The following is a 13780-nucleotide window of genomic DNA, read 5'->3' on the forward strand; positions in this document are numbered from 1 at the left end:
ATTCAAAATAAATGCGTGCAAATAAAATTTGCAAAAACATGTGCTTTATTTTCTATAATTGGTCATTCATAACTAGAAAATATAAGTTTAGGGAAGCTAGAAAAGTGGCATATAAAAATGTATTCTTTGTAAAAGTATGCATGTGCACCCTTGAATAGGAGTTTCACCTCAATTCCTAATAAATGTCTAATAATTTACATCTAATTAATTAAATTATGTGATCGTATTTTATAATTAAAATTAATGATGCATGGATAACTAAAGAAATATGATGAATTAAATTTAACTCTAATAAACTTTGTATTTATTAAGATGATAATCATTACTGCTAACGTCATCATTAACACAGAATCTCATAGCACCAGAGGTGTAATGCAGAGGGAATTGTTTTGCAAATTGAGTCGTAAATTTGAAAATTTGCAAGTGAGACCTGCCAAGTACAGAAAAGTTAGAAGCCTTCAAGTTAGTTAAAGAATTTTTTTTTTTATTCAAACAAACAGTGGATTTACGAACTGAGATCTGTGACAGTAACCATGGCAAGGAAAACAGAAGAGGCCTTTCATGAATTATATTACTGCATATAGTTCCGTCCTAAAAACAAAGCATTTGTTGCTGAAAGTCAAACTCATTCATGAGAACTTGGTATGCCAGGCCCTCGCTAAGGACTGCGAGGACAGCAGTGAGAAGATAGACACTGCTTGTGCTCAGAGAGAGTGCAGCCAGGGAGACAGATGTGTTAAACACACCGCTGTAATTACAATTCTGACCAGTGTTGGGAAGTGACAGTTTAAATATCACCTGAAAGATGAGTGTCCAAGTGAATGGTGGGGCGGTGGAGTAGCAAACAAACAGCATTCATGAAGTCCCCTGCGGAAAGTTAGGCTGGTGGAGGCATACAAGACTGAGGATGTGGTTAGAATTCGGTGATGGAGAGAGTGACTGGAGATGGCGCCAGAGGAGCCACTGGTGGCCATTGTTCGGGGCTCTGTAGGTCAGTTAAGGATTGTTGTTTTCATCCTAAAAGACTGGGAGGTGATTGAAGCATCCTGAGTAGATTGAATTAATCTCATGACCCTGGCATGAATTAATAAGTCAAGGTGAGCACATTGAGGGTTACTGACCTCAGCACTTCCAACTCCTAAATCTTTTGCTTTAAATCTTTTTAAAACCAGTTCTCAAAGCCAGAACATCAGAAGATCTCTGGCTCTCACATCTCTCACCTCCTGTTGCTTCCTTGGAGGGAGTTGTCTGATTTCTATAGATTCGCCTGTTTCTCTTCTAAGAAACCTGAGATTTGTTTGAAGATGCCTTTCCTCAGGAGAGCTCCACATTCCAGAGAGGGGCTTTCAGGCTTCACGTACCAAGGTTTAATTCTGCGCCTGCTCTTTCACCAACCTGATTTAGAACCTAGGATGGGAAAAGCATACTTGGGTGTTTGCCACAACTAGGTGCCCAGAAACAGAGCGCCTCCAAGGATATTTCCCCCAAGGCCTCATCACGTGTTGCCTGACAGCAATAGGGTGTCCCCCCTACCCCCTTTCTGACTTTGATTGGAATCGAATTAAATCAGGCACCTTCTTACATTACAAGTGTATCATGGCTGTGTGTTGCTTTCAGAATTCCCTGCTGCCTTCCTTCTTTCAGACTCTGTAGCTCCTGGAGAGGGCAGCGCCCAGGGTGCATGAGTAGGTACGTTGTTGTGATGAAGCTGCCAATCACTAGTTGCCCATAGCTGTGGCCTTCTGAATCATCTGAATAGTTTCCATGCAAAAATAGTAAAGGCTTAACCTAACATTTGATGCAGAATCATTGCTCTGTTCACTTAGCCATTTTGAATGCGATGGCCACACAGTACACATGGTCATTCAGTGGTGTCTACCAGCCCCACTGACTAGTACAATGAGGTCGTCATTGTTTGTAGATGCAAGTTCCGGGCCACTCTCCTTGGCTTCCTGGTTGCATCAGTATTGCACAAACTGTTCTCGTCTTATTAACCATGGCTGGACTTTTTCTGGACAGCCTTCATATACTAAGTCATAAGAAAAAATGGAATACTGCCGTTTGTGACAGCATGGATGGATCTTGAGAATATGATGCTAAGCAAAGTGTCAGACAGAAAAAGCTAAGAGCCATACAGTTTCACTCATATGTAGGACATAAAACTGAAAGTAACAAATGAACAAACAAGGAAAATGAACAAACAGAAACTCATAGACAGACAAAAGTATGGTGGTTACCAGAGGGTTGGGGGGGGAGGATAGAGGGATAGTAATGAGTGAAAGGGGTCAAATCCACTGTGATAGATGATAATTTGACTGTGGATGATAGACACACAATGCAATTTGCAGATCATGTGTCAGAGAAATGTGCACTAGAACCCTCCTATATGACCTTATTAACCAGTAGCAACCCAATAAATTTAATCAAAAATAAAAAAAACTTCATGGGGGCAATAATGAAAAATAGGTTAAATGCTCTTGTAAATAATTATTGTAACTTGAGTTGCATTTGCTACTATTAATCCAGTAGTATATTGAGACTTATTGTTTAGCATGATTCTACTAAGACATCTGAATATTTCAGATTCAATTTGGCATTATTGGTTGTTTTATCTTTGGTGTTGTATTGACTTTAGGAAAATACATCTGAACAAAAAGGTAGAAATACTCCCAATACTCCCAGAAATGGTATTTTAAGTGTAAAACTTATATTTTACATGAGGACTATAAGCTATTCCAAGAGGATGTTTCATCAATTCTCAAAGCCACCCACTTTACAGAGAAACACAGAAGAGCACTCTTGTGTTCTTCTAATGTCTCCCCATGAAAATAACAACTTATTATTCTCAATTCAGGCCCAGGAATTCTAACCTTAGAGTAGTGGAGGACATCTGAGGAGAGGCTTCTGTGATGATCATGGTTCTAAGGTGGGAATTTGGTTGCTCTGCGACTTCCCATGACTCGGTACCTCAGTACCCAGGGATCTGGTGAACCACACACTCAGAAAAGGTTAGAGCAGAGTCAGCACTGGCCTCAGCATCATGCTTATCCACTGTCCAGCCAAGTGTATCTGTTGGACAACCATTCTTCCCAGGAAATGCACTGGTTCTGATACTTTCTCCAAAGCTGTCTGCTTTCCTAAAATGCCCAGGTGATGCCACATTTACAACAGGAATATGTCATCTGCTCTAGCAAGTCCAGAAGAGAAGCTAATGCAATTCAACTTCGAGTGGCTGCACACACATTGCCACAGCATCCATCTTTCTAATGAGCTTGAATAAGCTTGTGTCTGAGTGCTAGGGATCCAGATTTTCCATCTTAACATAGAATTCTCTTCTGAAACTGTCACCATGAGGGACCCCATTTTTCCACCTGCCAGTTTATTTTCTGAAGGCACTGGGCACTTTAGATGCATTAAATGCTCTTCTAGAAGCAGCTGAATCCTCCTCTATCTGTGTCTAACAGAAAAACTCATATGCTGAAAAATATGGATTGTAATTTTTACAGTGTTACTTGTAAGATGAATGTAGTTCAAGGTGGTGGATCCAGTTTTGCCTGAGTGGGTTGAGCGTGTTTAGACCAGGTGTACTTCCTGAGATCTGGAGAAATTCACGTGGGTTACATCAACCGCATTCCATGCTTTAACCTCATGGCCCAGAAAGAGTGTGGTTTCTTTTTGCTGATTTTGATGACACCGTATGCTCCTGATTTTCCTCCTATCCTGTGCCTACTTCTTTCTCTTTTATTGAATCAACTTTTCTACTCATCCACTTGCCAACTTTTCTACTCATTTCTGCTGGTCTTCAGATTTTCTTTTTTTCCCCTCTCTACAAAATCATCTCAGGTCATTTCATTCATTCTTGTAGCTCCAACTAGTAGCTCTATGTAATGGCTCCCACCCAAATCTGCATTCTGAATGTCAGACCTGACTTAACCACCAGTTGAGATCTCAACTCATGTTTCTTGAAGCCATCTCAGATGACTGACAATATATCTCAGACTGAACTTAGCACATCCACTGGAAAGCCGTCACTCCTGTCTCTGCAGGGTTAGTGAGTGATGTGTAGCTGCCAGAATCCTGCTAAAAAGCGAGGCATCATCATCACCTATTTCTCCCTCTCCATTCACATCCAATCCCACACCAATCAATATTGTCATTTTTCTTTCCTAAGTTCTTTTCAAATCTATCTATTGCTGCCACTGAAACTTGACTCATCCAGGTTACTAGTCTTACCCTCTCCCATTCATTCGCTCACACTGAAGGCAACTAATCTCTCCCCATTACAATTTTAAGCATATTATTTCCCTGGCTAATAGCTTTCAGTTGTTCTAGATTTTGGAAACTCTTCTCTCATCTGGTTCTTTCTTATCTCTCCAATATCTTCAAGACCTCTTTAAATTTTGTGATATAACTTCTTTGAGATGCTTAACTGCACCCTTTTTTCTTCATCTTCCCCCTTCTCTTTGTCCTTGCTCCTCCATCTCACCCACGGATTTAATATTCACATGTGTGTCCTCACTCTCATCTCTCAGACCAGTTTATTTATCTTTGTCATGGAGATCTTCCTTCCTGCCATCTCAAGTCGTAGTCGATTTTCCTTCAATGTGCTATCATAGGATATTGTATATCATTCTTAACATCACCTATATTTCTGCGTTTGCATCCTCTGCTCCTGAGGACACGTGTACCTCTGCCAATAAAGAAGTGGTATGTCCTTGGTGAAAATTTGTTGCACTGTTCTCCATCCTGCACCTGTACTTCACTAAACCTTACTCAACCTGCCACATTCAGGAAGCCTTCTTGTGAGAAGTTCTCCCTGACTTTCCAGACTTGGCCAGGGCACTCTCCCCTATGCTGTCATGGTCATGAACCATCTTCTGTAATAAAAGTCAGCTCACACCACTCTTCTGCACAAGATCTTCCAGACTCCCCATTTCACTCAAAGCCCTTATAATGTCCTGTAGTACCCTACCTGCCTTCCTCATTATCCCTCTGACTTCAACTCTCACTACTCTCTTTCCTTTCCCCAAGCTTAGGCATATGAGCCCTTTAAGGCTTCGATCATAGCTGAAATGCTTTCCCTGGAAATCCATGTGACTAACTTCCTTGTCTCCTCCCAACCTTTGCAGAAATGCCCCCTTACCAATGAGGCCTACGAACTACCCTATTTTAACTTACAGAGTGTGCCACTCCTCTCTACTTGCACACTCCTATCCCTTTTCTGCTCCTTTTTTATAGCACTTATTTCATCCAATCAAATGGTATAATTTTGTTTCTGATTATTTGTTAATGTCTGTCTCTCCTTATTAGAATATAAGCTCCATAATGGTGGAAATCTTTTTTTGTTCATTCAAGTTTTCTAAGTACCTTCAGTGGTAATTAAAATGTAATAGGTGCTCATCCTGGATGGGTGACTCAGTTGGTTGGAGCATCATCCCCTACACCAAAAAGTTGTGGGTTCAATTCCTGGTCACAGCACATACCTAGGTTGCAGGTTTGATTTCCAGTTGGGGAGTGCACAGGAAGCAACCAGTTGAGGTTTCTCTCTCACACATCAATGTTTGTCCCTCTTTCCCCCTTCTCCTCTCTCTAAAATCAACAAGCATGTCCTCAGGTGAGGGTTAAATAGATATAATAGATGTGTGATGCGGACCCTGGCTTATGGGGTCCACATTGTGGATGAGGCATGAGAAATTCACATGGACTACCGAGTCCTGCAGAGGAAAAGGGACAGCATGGCTTTTTTCTCTCAAGGGGAGAAAAAACTGTGGCCTCTGCCATGGCAGGCTTTTATTTCGTTTATGGCACATTACATGATGGTCCTCATTTACTATGCATAGGTTCGCTTTAGGTGGTTACCTTTTATGGAAAACAAAGGAGCCAATGCTGCTAATCACATCACAGAAGAAGGATATTTGCAAATGAAAAGGGAAAAGTGGTTGAACCGGTTACACTAATTACACTCACCCTTGGAAGGTTTAGCATAGATTTTAGGAAGTCACAGTGAGCACTTTCTGTCTCAATTCAGGGTGAGGGAGTTTTAGCAAAAGCAAGTCTCAAAGCAGTCTAGGTACAGTGCAGGCCTGATTCTCCATAGGAGAACCTATCTGTGGGTGTGGGTCCTGTGCATCAGACTATGCTTTCCACTGGGAGCTTGGCCCACACCATGCAGAATGGTCTCCTACAGATGTGTTTAAAAGAATATCCCTAATTGTAATACATTAATATTTTCTTCTCTTGCCCACCTGCCTTCCCACTACCAAGTCATCAACTCTTCAAATGCAGGGATTTCTGCTGTTTTGTCTATTTACAATACCTAGCAAATTTTCTGAAAATATTGAGTTTATAATAAATGTTTGCTAAGTGCATGCATTCATCTCTGACCTTAGCCACCCGTCACTCTGCAGACTTTGCAATCACACAGCGCCAAACCAAGACACAAGTGCCAGAATGTTTTCTTAGAGGAGAAGCTTCACTCTGAGCTCTCACAGCACCTGAGATCTCCAAAATGCCATGACCAGCAGAGGCCAATATGGTGAACACTTCTCCCACAGAGCCTCTGCGGAAGTTAAGCGCTTCCCATTATCCATTTGGCCCTGTTTCTCTATTCTATAATTGGGACGTTTGTCTTAATAAGGTAGAATACTAAAGGGAAGCCTGGGGATTGTGAGCTGGAAAGGCAGTACCTTGCCCTTGGTGACTTCTCTTTTTCTCTCCTTTCGCAGAGCTCTCCCTGCCATGATGCAGTGGGTCCGCACCCAGAAGCCAGGCGAGAGTGGCATCAATATCGTCACTGCCGATTTTGTAGAACTTGGTGATTTCATCAGCACCGTCATAAAGCTCAACTATGTCTTCGATGAAGGAGAAGCCAACACTTGATAGTACTGTTCTGAGCATTCACGAGTAAGATAGAGAAGACACACCGTATTAGGCATATTATTGACAAACACGCTGATCTTCCTATTCCACTGAGTCTCGGCGGGAATTGGGGCTGGTAGTGGGTGGGAAAAGGGGGAATCCATTTCTTGAGTGATGATTATCATAGTCTGCATTAGTATAAATATTTCATTTCCCATTGGATGAGCAAAACCTACTTCTAGTGTTAGAGGTTTTACAAAAGACCAGTGAATTTTGTTTTTCAGAATTAGTCTTCGTAACGTATAACTTGCAAGTGTGTACTTGATTGTGTTTCTGGTTTCCACCTAGATCTCCTATGCGCTCTCTGATCCTCTAATTGAACTTTCCCGCTCCCTCTCTCGTGCTCTCTTTTCAATCAGTTGCTGGATGGGACTCAAAACAATGGGATGTCCCAACAGAACATGTATTACATTGTTGCACTAAAATTTATTTGTTGTGTGGGACTTGGCATAATATTCTGTAGTCATCTGCAATTGGGCGATCATTGCTAACTTTTGGTCATGGAAAATATGCAAGTCATTTTCCCTGCATCAGTAATAATTGGAGGCTGTAACCAGTGATTTTTGTGTTATGTGAAAATAATAGTGTTTCACAGTATTTCTATTTAAGGCAGCTATAAATATAGAGTAAACAATTCTGTGGAAGAACTATTTGTGCCAACTCTATAGTGAAAAATAGGGGTGGGGGATGGTTGCTATTTTAACTCAAGAATCTCTTCATAATAGTGCCCTGCAAACATCTAGTAAATGAAAAATTGTGAATGAGGAGTGTGGTAAAATCAGAAAACTTTGCAAAGTAAGTGTTTTCTTACAAAAGCTCTCCTAACAATTCATGTGATCTTTTTTAAAAATGGGAAGAACAGAAAGAGGAAAGAAATAAAAGATTGTGCAAGCTTTCTTATCAAATAGGAATTTCCAATGATATAAATCTAAATTCCAGATTTTGAGAAGCATATTTCAAGAAGCTTTCATTTGAGGGTTTTTTTTACCCTTAAAGTTGAAGGAAAAGGAAGGGTGACAGAAGTCAGAACAATGCTTTTGACCATGTCCGTGAGATTTCAAGGATCTATGAACCATCTTCGGCAGATTCTTAAATATGTATGACCTGAGCAGACTGAATGAAAACTGATTTGGCCCTTCTGGGTTCCGTCCTCCCCCAGGGTCAAGGACAAGGCAGAGGGGAATGTTCCAGTGGCTCAAAGGTTGACAGTCCAGTTGTACAGGGAAGAAAAATGATAACTTGACCATGAGTATTGTTTCGTCCTTGCTGTCTCTGTGATATTTAACAACTCTAAAATAATAACCTTTACCTATTTGCCTCACAGGAATTTTGTGAGACATTTATAAAAATCTGTAAAATTCACTGAAATTCTTACAGTTATGAATTATTTTATCTTCATGTTTAGAAATAATTACACTTCAGTAGTTTCTTGGGAAAACACAGTCCATGTATAGTAGGGCCATAGAGAAATAAAAGCATGCCCTCGGCTTTTAATTAATCTAAATGTCAGCCATGTGGTTAAATCTCTTAGACCTAGGCAAGGGAGTTGATTCCAAGATTGTGTATGTCAAGATTATAAATAATTAAGAGTTGATAAGATTATAAATGCTCATTATCAGAAAATATTATTCATTAGCAACTGCAGGGAAGAAAAATACTGTTAATACTGAATAGAATGCTTATGAAAAGTGTGTAAGTATGTGTGGCAGACCAAGTAGCATGCATATACACACAACAGATATGTTCTGCATTCCAGCGGTGTGTATGTTTCACCCCCACGATGTGTCATTACATACCCACCCCTGTGCAGGCAGAGACACACAAACACACACAAACACATGCAGACATGGACAGACACAGTCAAATTCTTCTTTTCAGTGGACAACATTGGTAATATTAAGTAATTTAATTTTCAGACTGTGAGACCCTTAACAATATATGAAAAACAGTGGGGAGACCTTTGAAAGTAGAGTTGCTGATCATATTCAGATATTTTTGTAAAGATAATCTAGCTTGGAACTAAATTATTTGCAAAGATAGTTTTCTTTTTGCTTTGTAGTTTTATTGTCTTTTTATCCCTTTTACTTGTTCCGTGTGTACAGCTGAACAGGGATCCTTTTTAAAGGACTGTGGATTGTTGAAATTTATGTCCTGTAAACTTGCTTTTGGGGCAGATTTTCTCTCTGACTATTCATTATTTATCATTCCTCAGGAGGATCTTTAGCCAAGCACACTTGAAATGACACAATGATTTAACTTATAAATATGGCAGGAAACAGATATTTCCACATACTCATGGAAAATGAATAAAATACAGAGGTAACTATGTTGTATTTTCTTGAACTTAGATGCTTTCTTATAAAGTTTGCTTAGAGTTAGCTTTGTTGTATTTGTCATTTTGGTGCTGGAAGAAAAACAAACATGCTGAAGGATTAAACTAATTGTGCAATTTCTTAACTGGAGAAAGTTTTCTATTGCCGCTAATGATATGCACAAAGAAACTTGTTTGACAAATGGTACTTTCAAGCCAATGTTATTGTTTCCACATGGATACACAGTACCTACGTAGCAGGCACCGTGAGGAAAGGGACTTGCCTTAATTTCTAAAGGAGGAAGCATGCGGAAATGAACTGTGGGCCTTCCAACTGGGGAGAGTTCACTAGCAGGGATTCCTTTGAGAGGGGAATAAAGAGAACATGCCTATGGCTGCCTTCTGTTTATTGGCCCTGCACTGGAGCACACTTTGGGAGCTGGCTGTGGGCCTTAAATAAAGAGATGGAAGCGAGGGCTGGGGAGATGCAATCAGAGCTTACCCTCTCAGCCTATGCTTCTTTGTCTTGGCCGGGCACTATCTTTCCAGACAAGCTAGGGGTCAAGGGCTACAGAGAGGCCCCAAGATGGTAGGAGATACTTCTTGGTACACTTTTTGTTTTGCTTGTTTCTTAAGACTTTGTGCCACAAATTCTGCAAAACAAAAAACAGAAACAAAATTCAACTTTTACCCAGTCGACAGCAGAAAGTCAAAAGAGTGGATGGGATGAGGGAAAATATGCCAAGAGTATCATTTTTTGGTTTGCTTTCCTGTCCATCATGTTGAAGGACCAAACCAAGTGCTCCTGCCATCATCATTTATGTCTCCCTTATTACTACACAATCATATGAGGGCAGAGATGAGGAGGCATCTTTTAAAAGCCTTAGGATATTCTGTATGATGACCTCAATCTTCACTTTCAGCCATATTGGGAAAAATCACTTTTCATGGAGTGACTCCTAACAGTGAATGTACTGGAACATAAAGCGTTTGGCATGTATACACCTATGTGTCTACACACATGCAAATACACACTCACACATTATTCCGGTTGAAACTGTTACCACTCAACCTAATTCTGTTGCCATTTTAACTCTTAAAATCAATGCCTCCAATCTGAGTAGGCACAAACTGAATTCCAATATTAATTATTTAAGAAGAGAAAAATCACTAGAAAACCAATGAAGAAAAATGAGACCATGATAAATAAGAAATGCCTAGCAGTAATAGTCTCACCACATTGTCAATTACCCCTCAAGCTGGTGAATTGAACGTGGAATTGAATATAAAGGACAAACCAACCAATCCTGATCTTTACTTAAAGTTGCTTTAAGTTCTTTGAGGTTCTGACTTAATTTAGCCAGGGTTATCTCTTCAGACCCCCCCTTCCCCCATTTGGCTTTTAGGCTGGAAAGTTGGAAGTCTCAGGAAATGCATGTTTTCATGAGTTTTTCAGTTCTACAGTTTTGCAGGTGCAGGGGCACAGTCTCACTCATGCCAATGAGGGCTCCTTAGCCAGAGTGCTCGCCTTTTGACCTGCTAATGAAACGTATGCACAGTGCCCCTCAGGATATGCTAAACAAGGTTTTGAAAGTCTTTTATTTTACTGTACTTCAGTCTTTTCCATTACAATCGTGACAGAATAATGTGAATGCTGTATTTGCCATAACTTATCAGTGGCTGCTCTGGTCCGTGCAGTTCTACATGATGCTCTAAATTGTTTGTTTCCTTTCCCCCATGACAATGGCAAAATGTTCTGTATCATTTGTAAATTGTGTTGATTGAGTCTGTTGATAATTGTGCAATTTTTATTTCATGCGTGAGACTATTTTTAGGTATCAGTTCTACATGTATATTTGTATGAGTCAAAAGTATCTGCTTGTATGTGATTTGTGTGTAAGCGTATTGTATCTTCTAAGAAAATCAAACTTATCCTAAAGAAAAAGGGCACATTATGACCAGCCTTAATTCATTGCCATTTTTTGTTGTTTTGTTGCAATTTGGGATTAAAATTTAAAGAGAAATTATGTCTTTGTTAAAAGTGACTTTTAAACAATCATCTGAGGGATGTACTTCAGAACTTATCTGAGTTTCCCACAAACCACAGACCACAGTTCAGCTTGGGGAGCACCCCATGCTTCTCAGAGGTTGCAAACGTCCGTTAACTCATTAAACCCATAGTCATACAATGCGATTAAAGTCGCACTTGTTTCTATCACCAACAGAGCCAGCTCACCTCTGAAGCTGCTCTTCCAAACATAGAACCCATTTTGCTTAGGAAGATAAGTTGTCCATGAAAAACATTGTTTCTGCAAAGCATGACTTTTTAAAAATTGGATCTTCTCTAGAAAGATGAACTGCCTTGTCTCTCTGAGAGTCGCTAAAGACCTGTCATCATGGAGTGGTCCCAACATGGTTTTCTTTCCAAAAAACAAGCATGCAACGCTCTTTTGAGTTTTTGCTAGGTGCCCATGTGTAGTCCAGGAGTAGAAAACTCCTGACTAGTTCGAGCGTCTGCATCGGTTCTCACGCTCAAGGCAAAAACTCTGTGCCTGGGCCTGGGATCCCTGGGCCTGGGATCTGGGTCTAGAATGTTAATCTTATTTCCTCTCTTTCTCCATTCTCATTGCTTTTTTCTCCATATTTAGGGTTACCAGATAAAATATGCAACACCCAGGGAAATTTCAATTTCAAATAGTAAATATTTTTTAGTATAGAAATTCCCCAAATATTTCATGAAACATACTAAAAAACTATTGTTTGCTTATCTGAAATGGAAGTTTAACTGGGCATCCTGTAATTTTTTTCTCTTATCTGGCAATGCTACTCATCCTGCTTCTCTTTTCCAGCGGGGCTACCTAAAAGGGGTATCTTACCATGTTAAGATACCTCATAAGTATCTATAGTCCTAATACCCTTCATGAAGGACATTGTTGATTCATGCCAAGTCCCACAAATGCTTTATGAAGGACCTTAAACATAGATGGAATTAGCAATGATGTAAACTTTATAAGATTAATGCCACCACATTCAATATTTCCCTCCATTGGCCTGTTGTGAGGTGCAAATTGTCCCCCATTACTCCCTTAAAGAACATTTTCCAGTAATTGGGACAACCAAAACACCCACCCAGGAAAAATGCCTCCAGAAAGTTACATCACCTTCTAACTTAGTACCAAGACCTCTGAAAATTCAGTCTCTTTTTCTTTTAGAGAGGTAACGAGCTAATCCGTCACTTGCCTCGTTATCACCTTACCACAGATTATTTTTATTATACTAGAACTGGCCATCAATGGAATTGTAAAAAAATCTGACACAGAAACCATCTTGATGGCCAGAAGAAGAAGACAGTCTGAGGAATAGACACGCCCCGTGGGTGCCTTCTCAGGAGATTTGGTGGAGGTTGGGCAGCAGGTGGGGGACGCGGACAAGGAAGTCAGCATGTGGCAGAGAGACTTGCCAAAGAAAACTGTAACAAACAGCACTTTTCCTGAGGAACTGGAAACCCGAGACACCCCAGAGTAAGAACGGGAGGTATAAGGCCAGTTTCTAGAACAGTGTGCCAAGAAGAGAAGCATGGTGGAATTCCTAAAATAGAGTGTTCAAATACTGTTGTGTTCAACAGCACATCCTTGACATGTTCTGAATGTGGATGGAGTTTTAGAACGTTTTTGGTACCTACCTCCTCTCTTGAAATTCCCATGAGTGGTAAGGAAATCCCAATCCTATAATATAACATTTCCCTCTCATGGCCCCGCTTGCACACATTTGGGCTGATTTGCTTCATTTCTAAGGGATGGGAATTTGCAGAGCTGGTGACATTTCCCTAATTGGTCTCCAGAAATTCACCAGAGAGAGACGGATCTGTGCCTTCTCTTTTTAGGATCTGGTCATTGATACTTTAATAAACGTGGTGTAAAGAAAATACATGCCGACAATTCTGTTTAGCAAATGTGAATTTTTAAAATATGATTGTGTTCTTAATGTAAGACAAAGTTTCTTTGTATCCAGTGAAATGCCTAATAAAGTCCTGGTACCAGTTATCTTTAAGTTTTCATTTCGTATTTATCAGTGCTTCGTTATAAGATCCACAAAAGTGGAACTCTTAAATAGGACCTGACTCAGAACATCAGAAAATGTAATTCTGCTTAGGAAATGTGAATCATTATATTAGGATCTCCTCTGTGAAAAAATACATTCTCCACCAATAACGGCAATGCCACGAGTGCTTCCACTATGTCAAAGTCAGGGGTCTCTGAAGTCTGGTGCTCTTAGATTCTGATATTATCACAAAAAGCCAGTATCGATGTAGCATTATTACAGTAATACAGTATAACAATAGTATAAAACACCATCTTGAGGTTAAAAGCTTGGGGTGAAGGAAATCAACTTTTGCTCAACTTCCATTATGGCCAATGCACGAAACACTTCAGAAGTGAAATTGACTTTGTATTTCACCAAATAAACCCTATGTGCTGGGGTTCAAATCAATGCTTAAAATTTAAGCATTTAAAAATAATCCAAAAGATGTGATCCAAGGTTATCTTTGAA

General features: G+C 40.0%; 1 protein-coding gene across 1 annotated transcript in view; it reads left to right on the forward strand.

The window, feature by feature from the left end:
- PLCXD3 (phosphatidylinositol specific phospholipase C X domain containing 3) overlaps positions 1-11958 on the forward strand; it is a 141369-nt gene extending 129411 nt beyond the window's left edge. Inside the window, exon 3 of the mRNA XM_037138509.2 lies at positions 6726-11958. Coding sequence (XP_036994404.1) covers positions 6726-6879 — 154 coding nt within the window. The 3' untranslated portion in view covers positions 6880-11958. The remainder of the gene's footprint in view (positions 1-6725) is intronic.
- Positions 11959-13780: the final 1822 nt, after the last annotated feature.

Source organism: Artibeus jamaicensis, unplaced genomic scaffold, assembly GCF_021234435.1.
Source record: "Artibeus jamaicensis isolate MK-2021 breed Jamaican fruit bat unplaced genomic scaffold, CSHL_Jam_final scaffold_369, whole genome shotgun sequence".
NCBI lineage: Eukaryota > Metazoa > Chordata > Mammalia > Chiroptera > Phyllostomidae > Artibeus > Artibeus jamaicensis.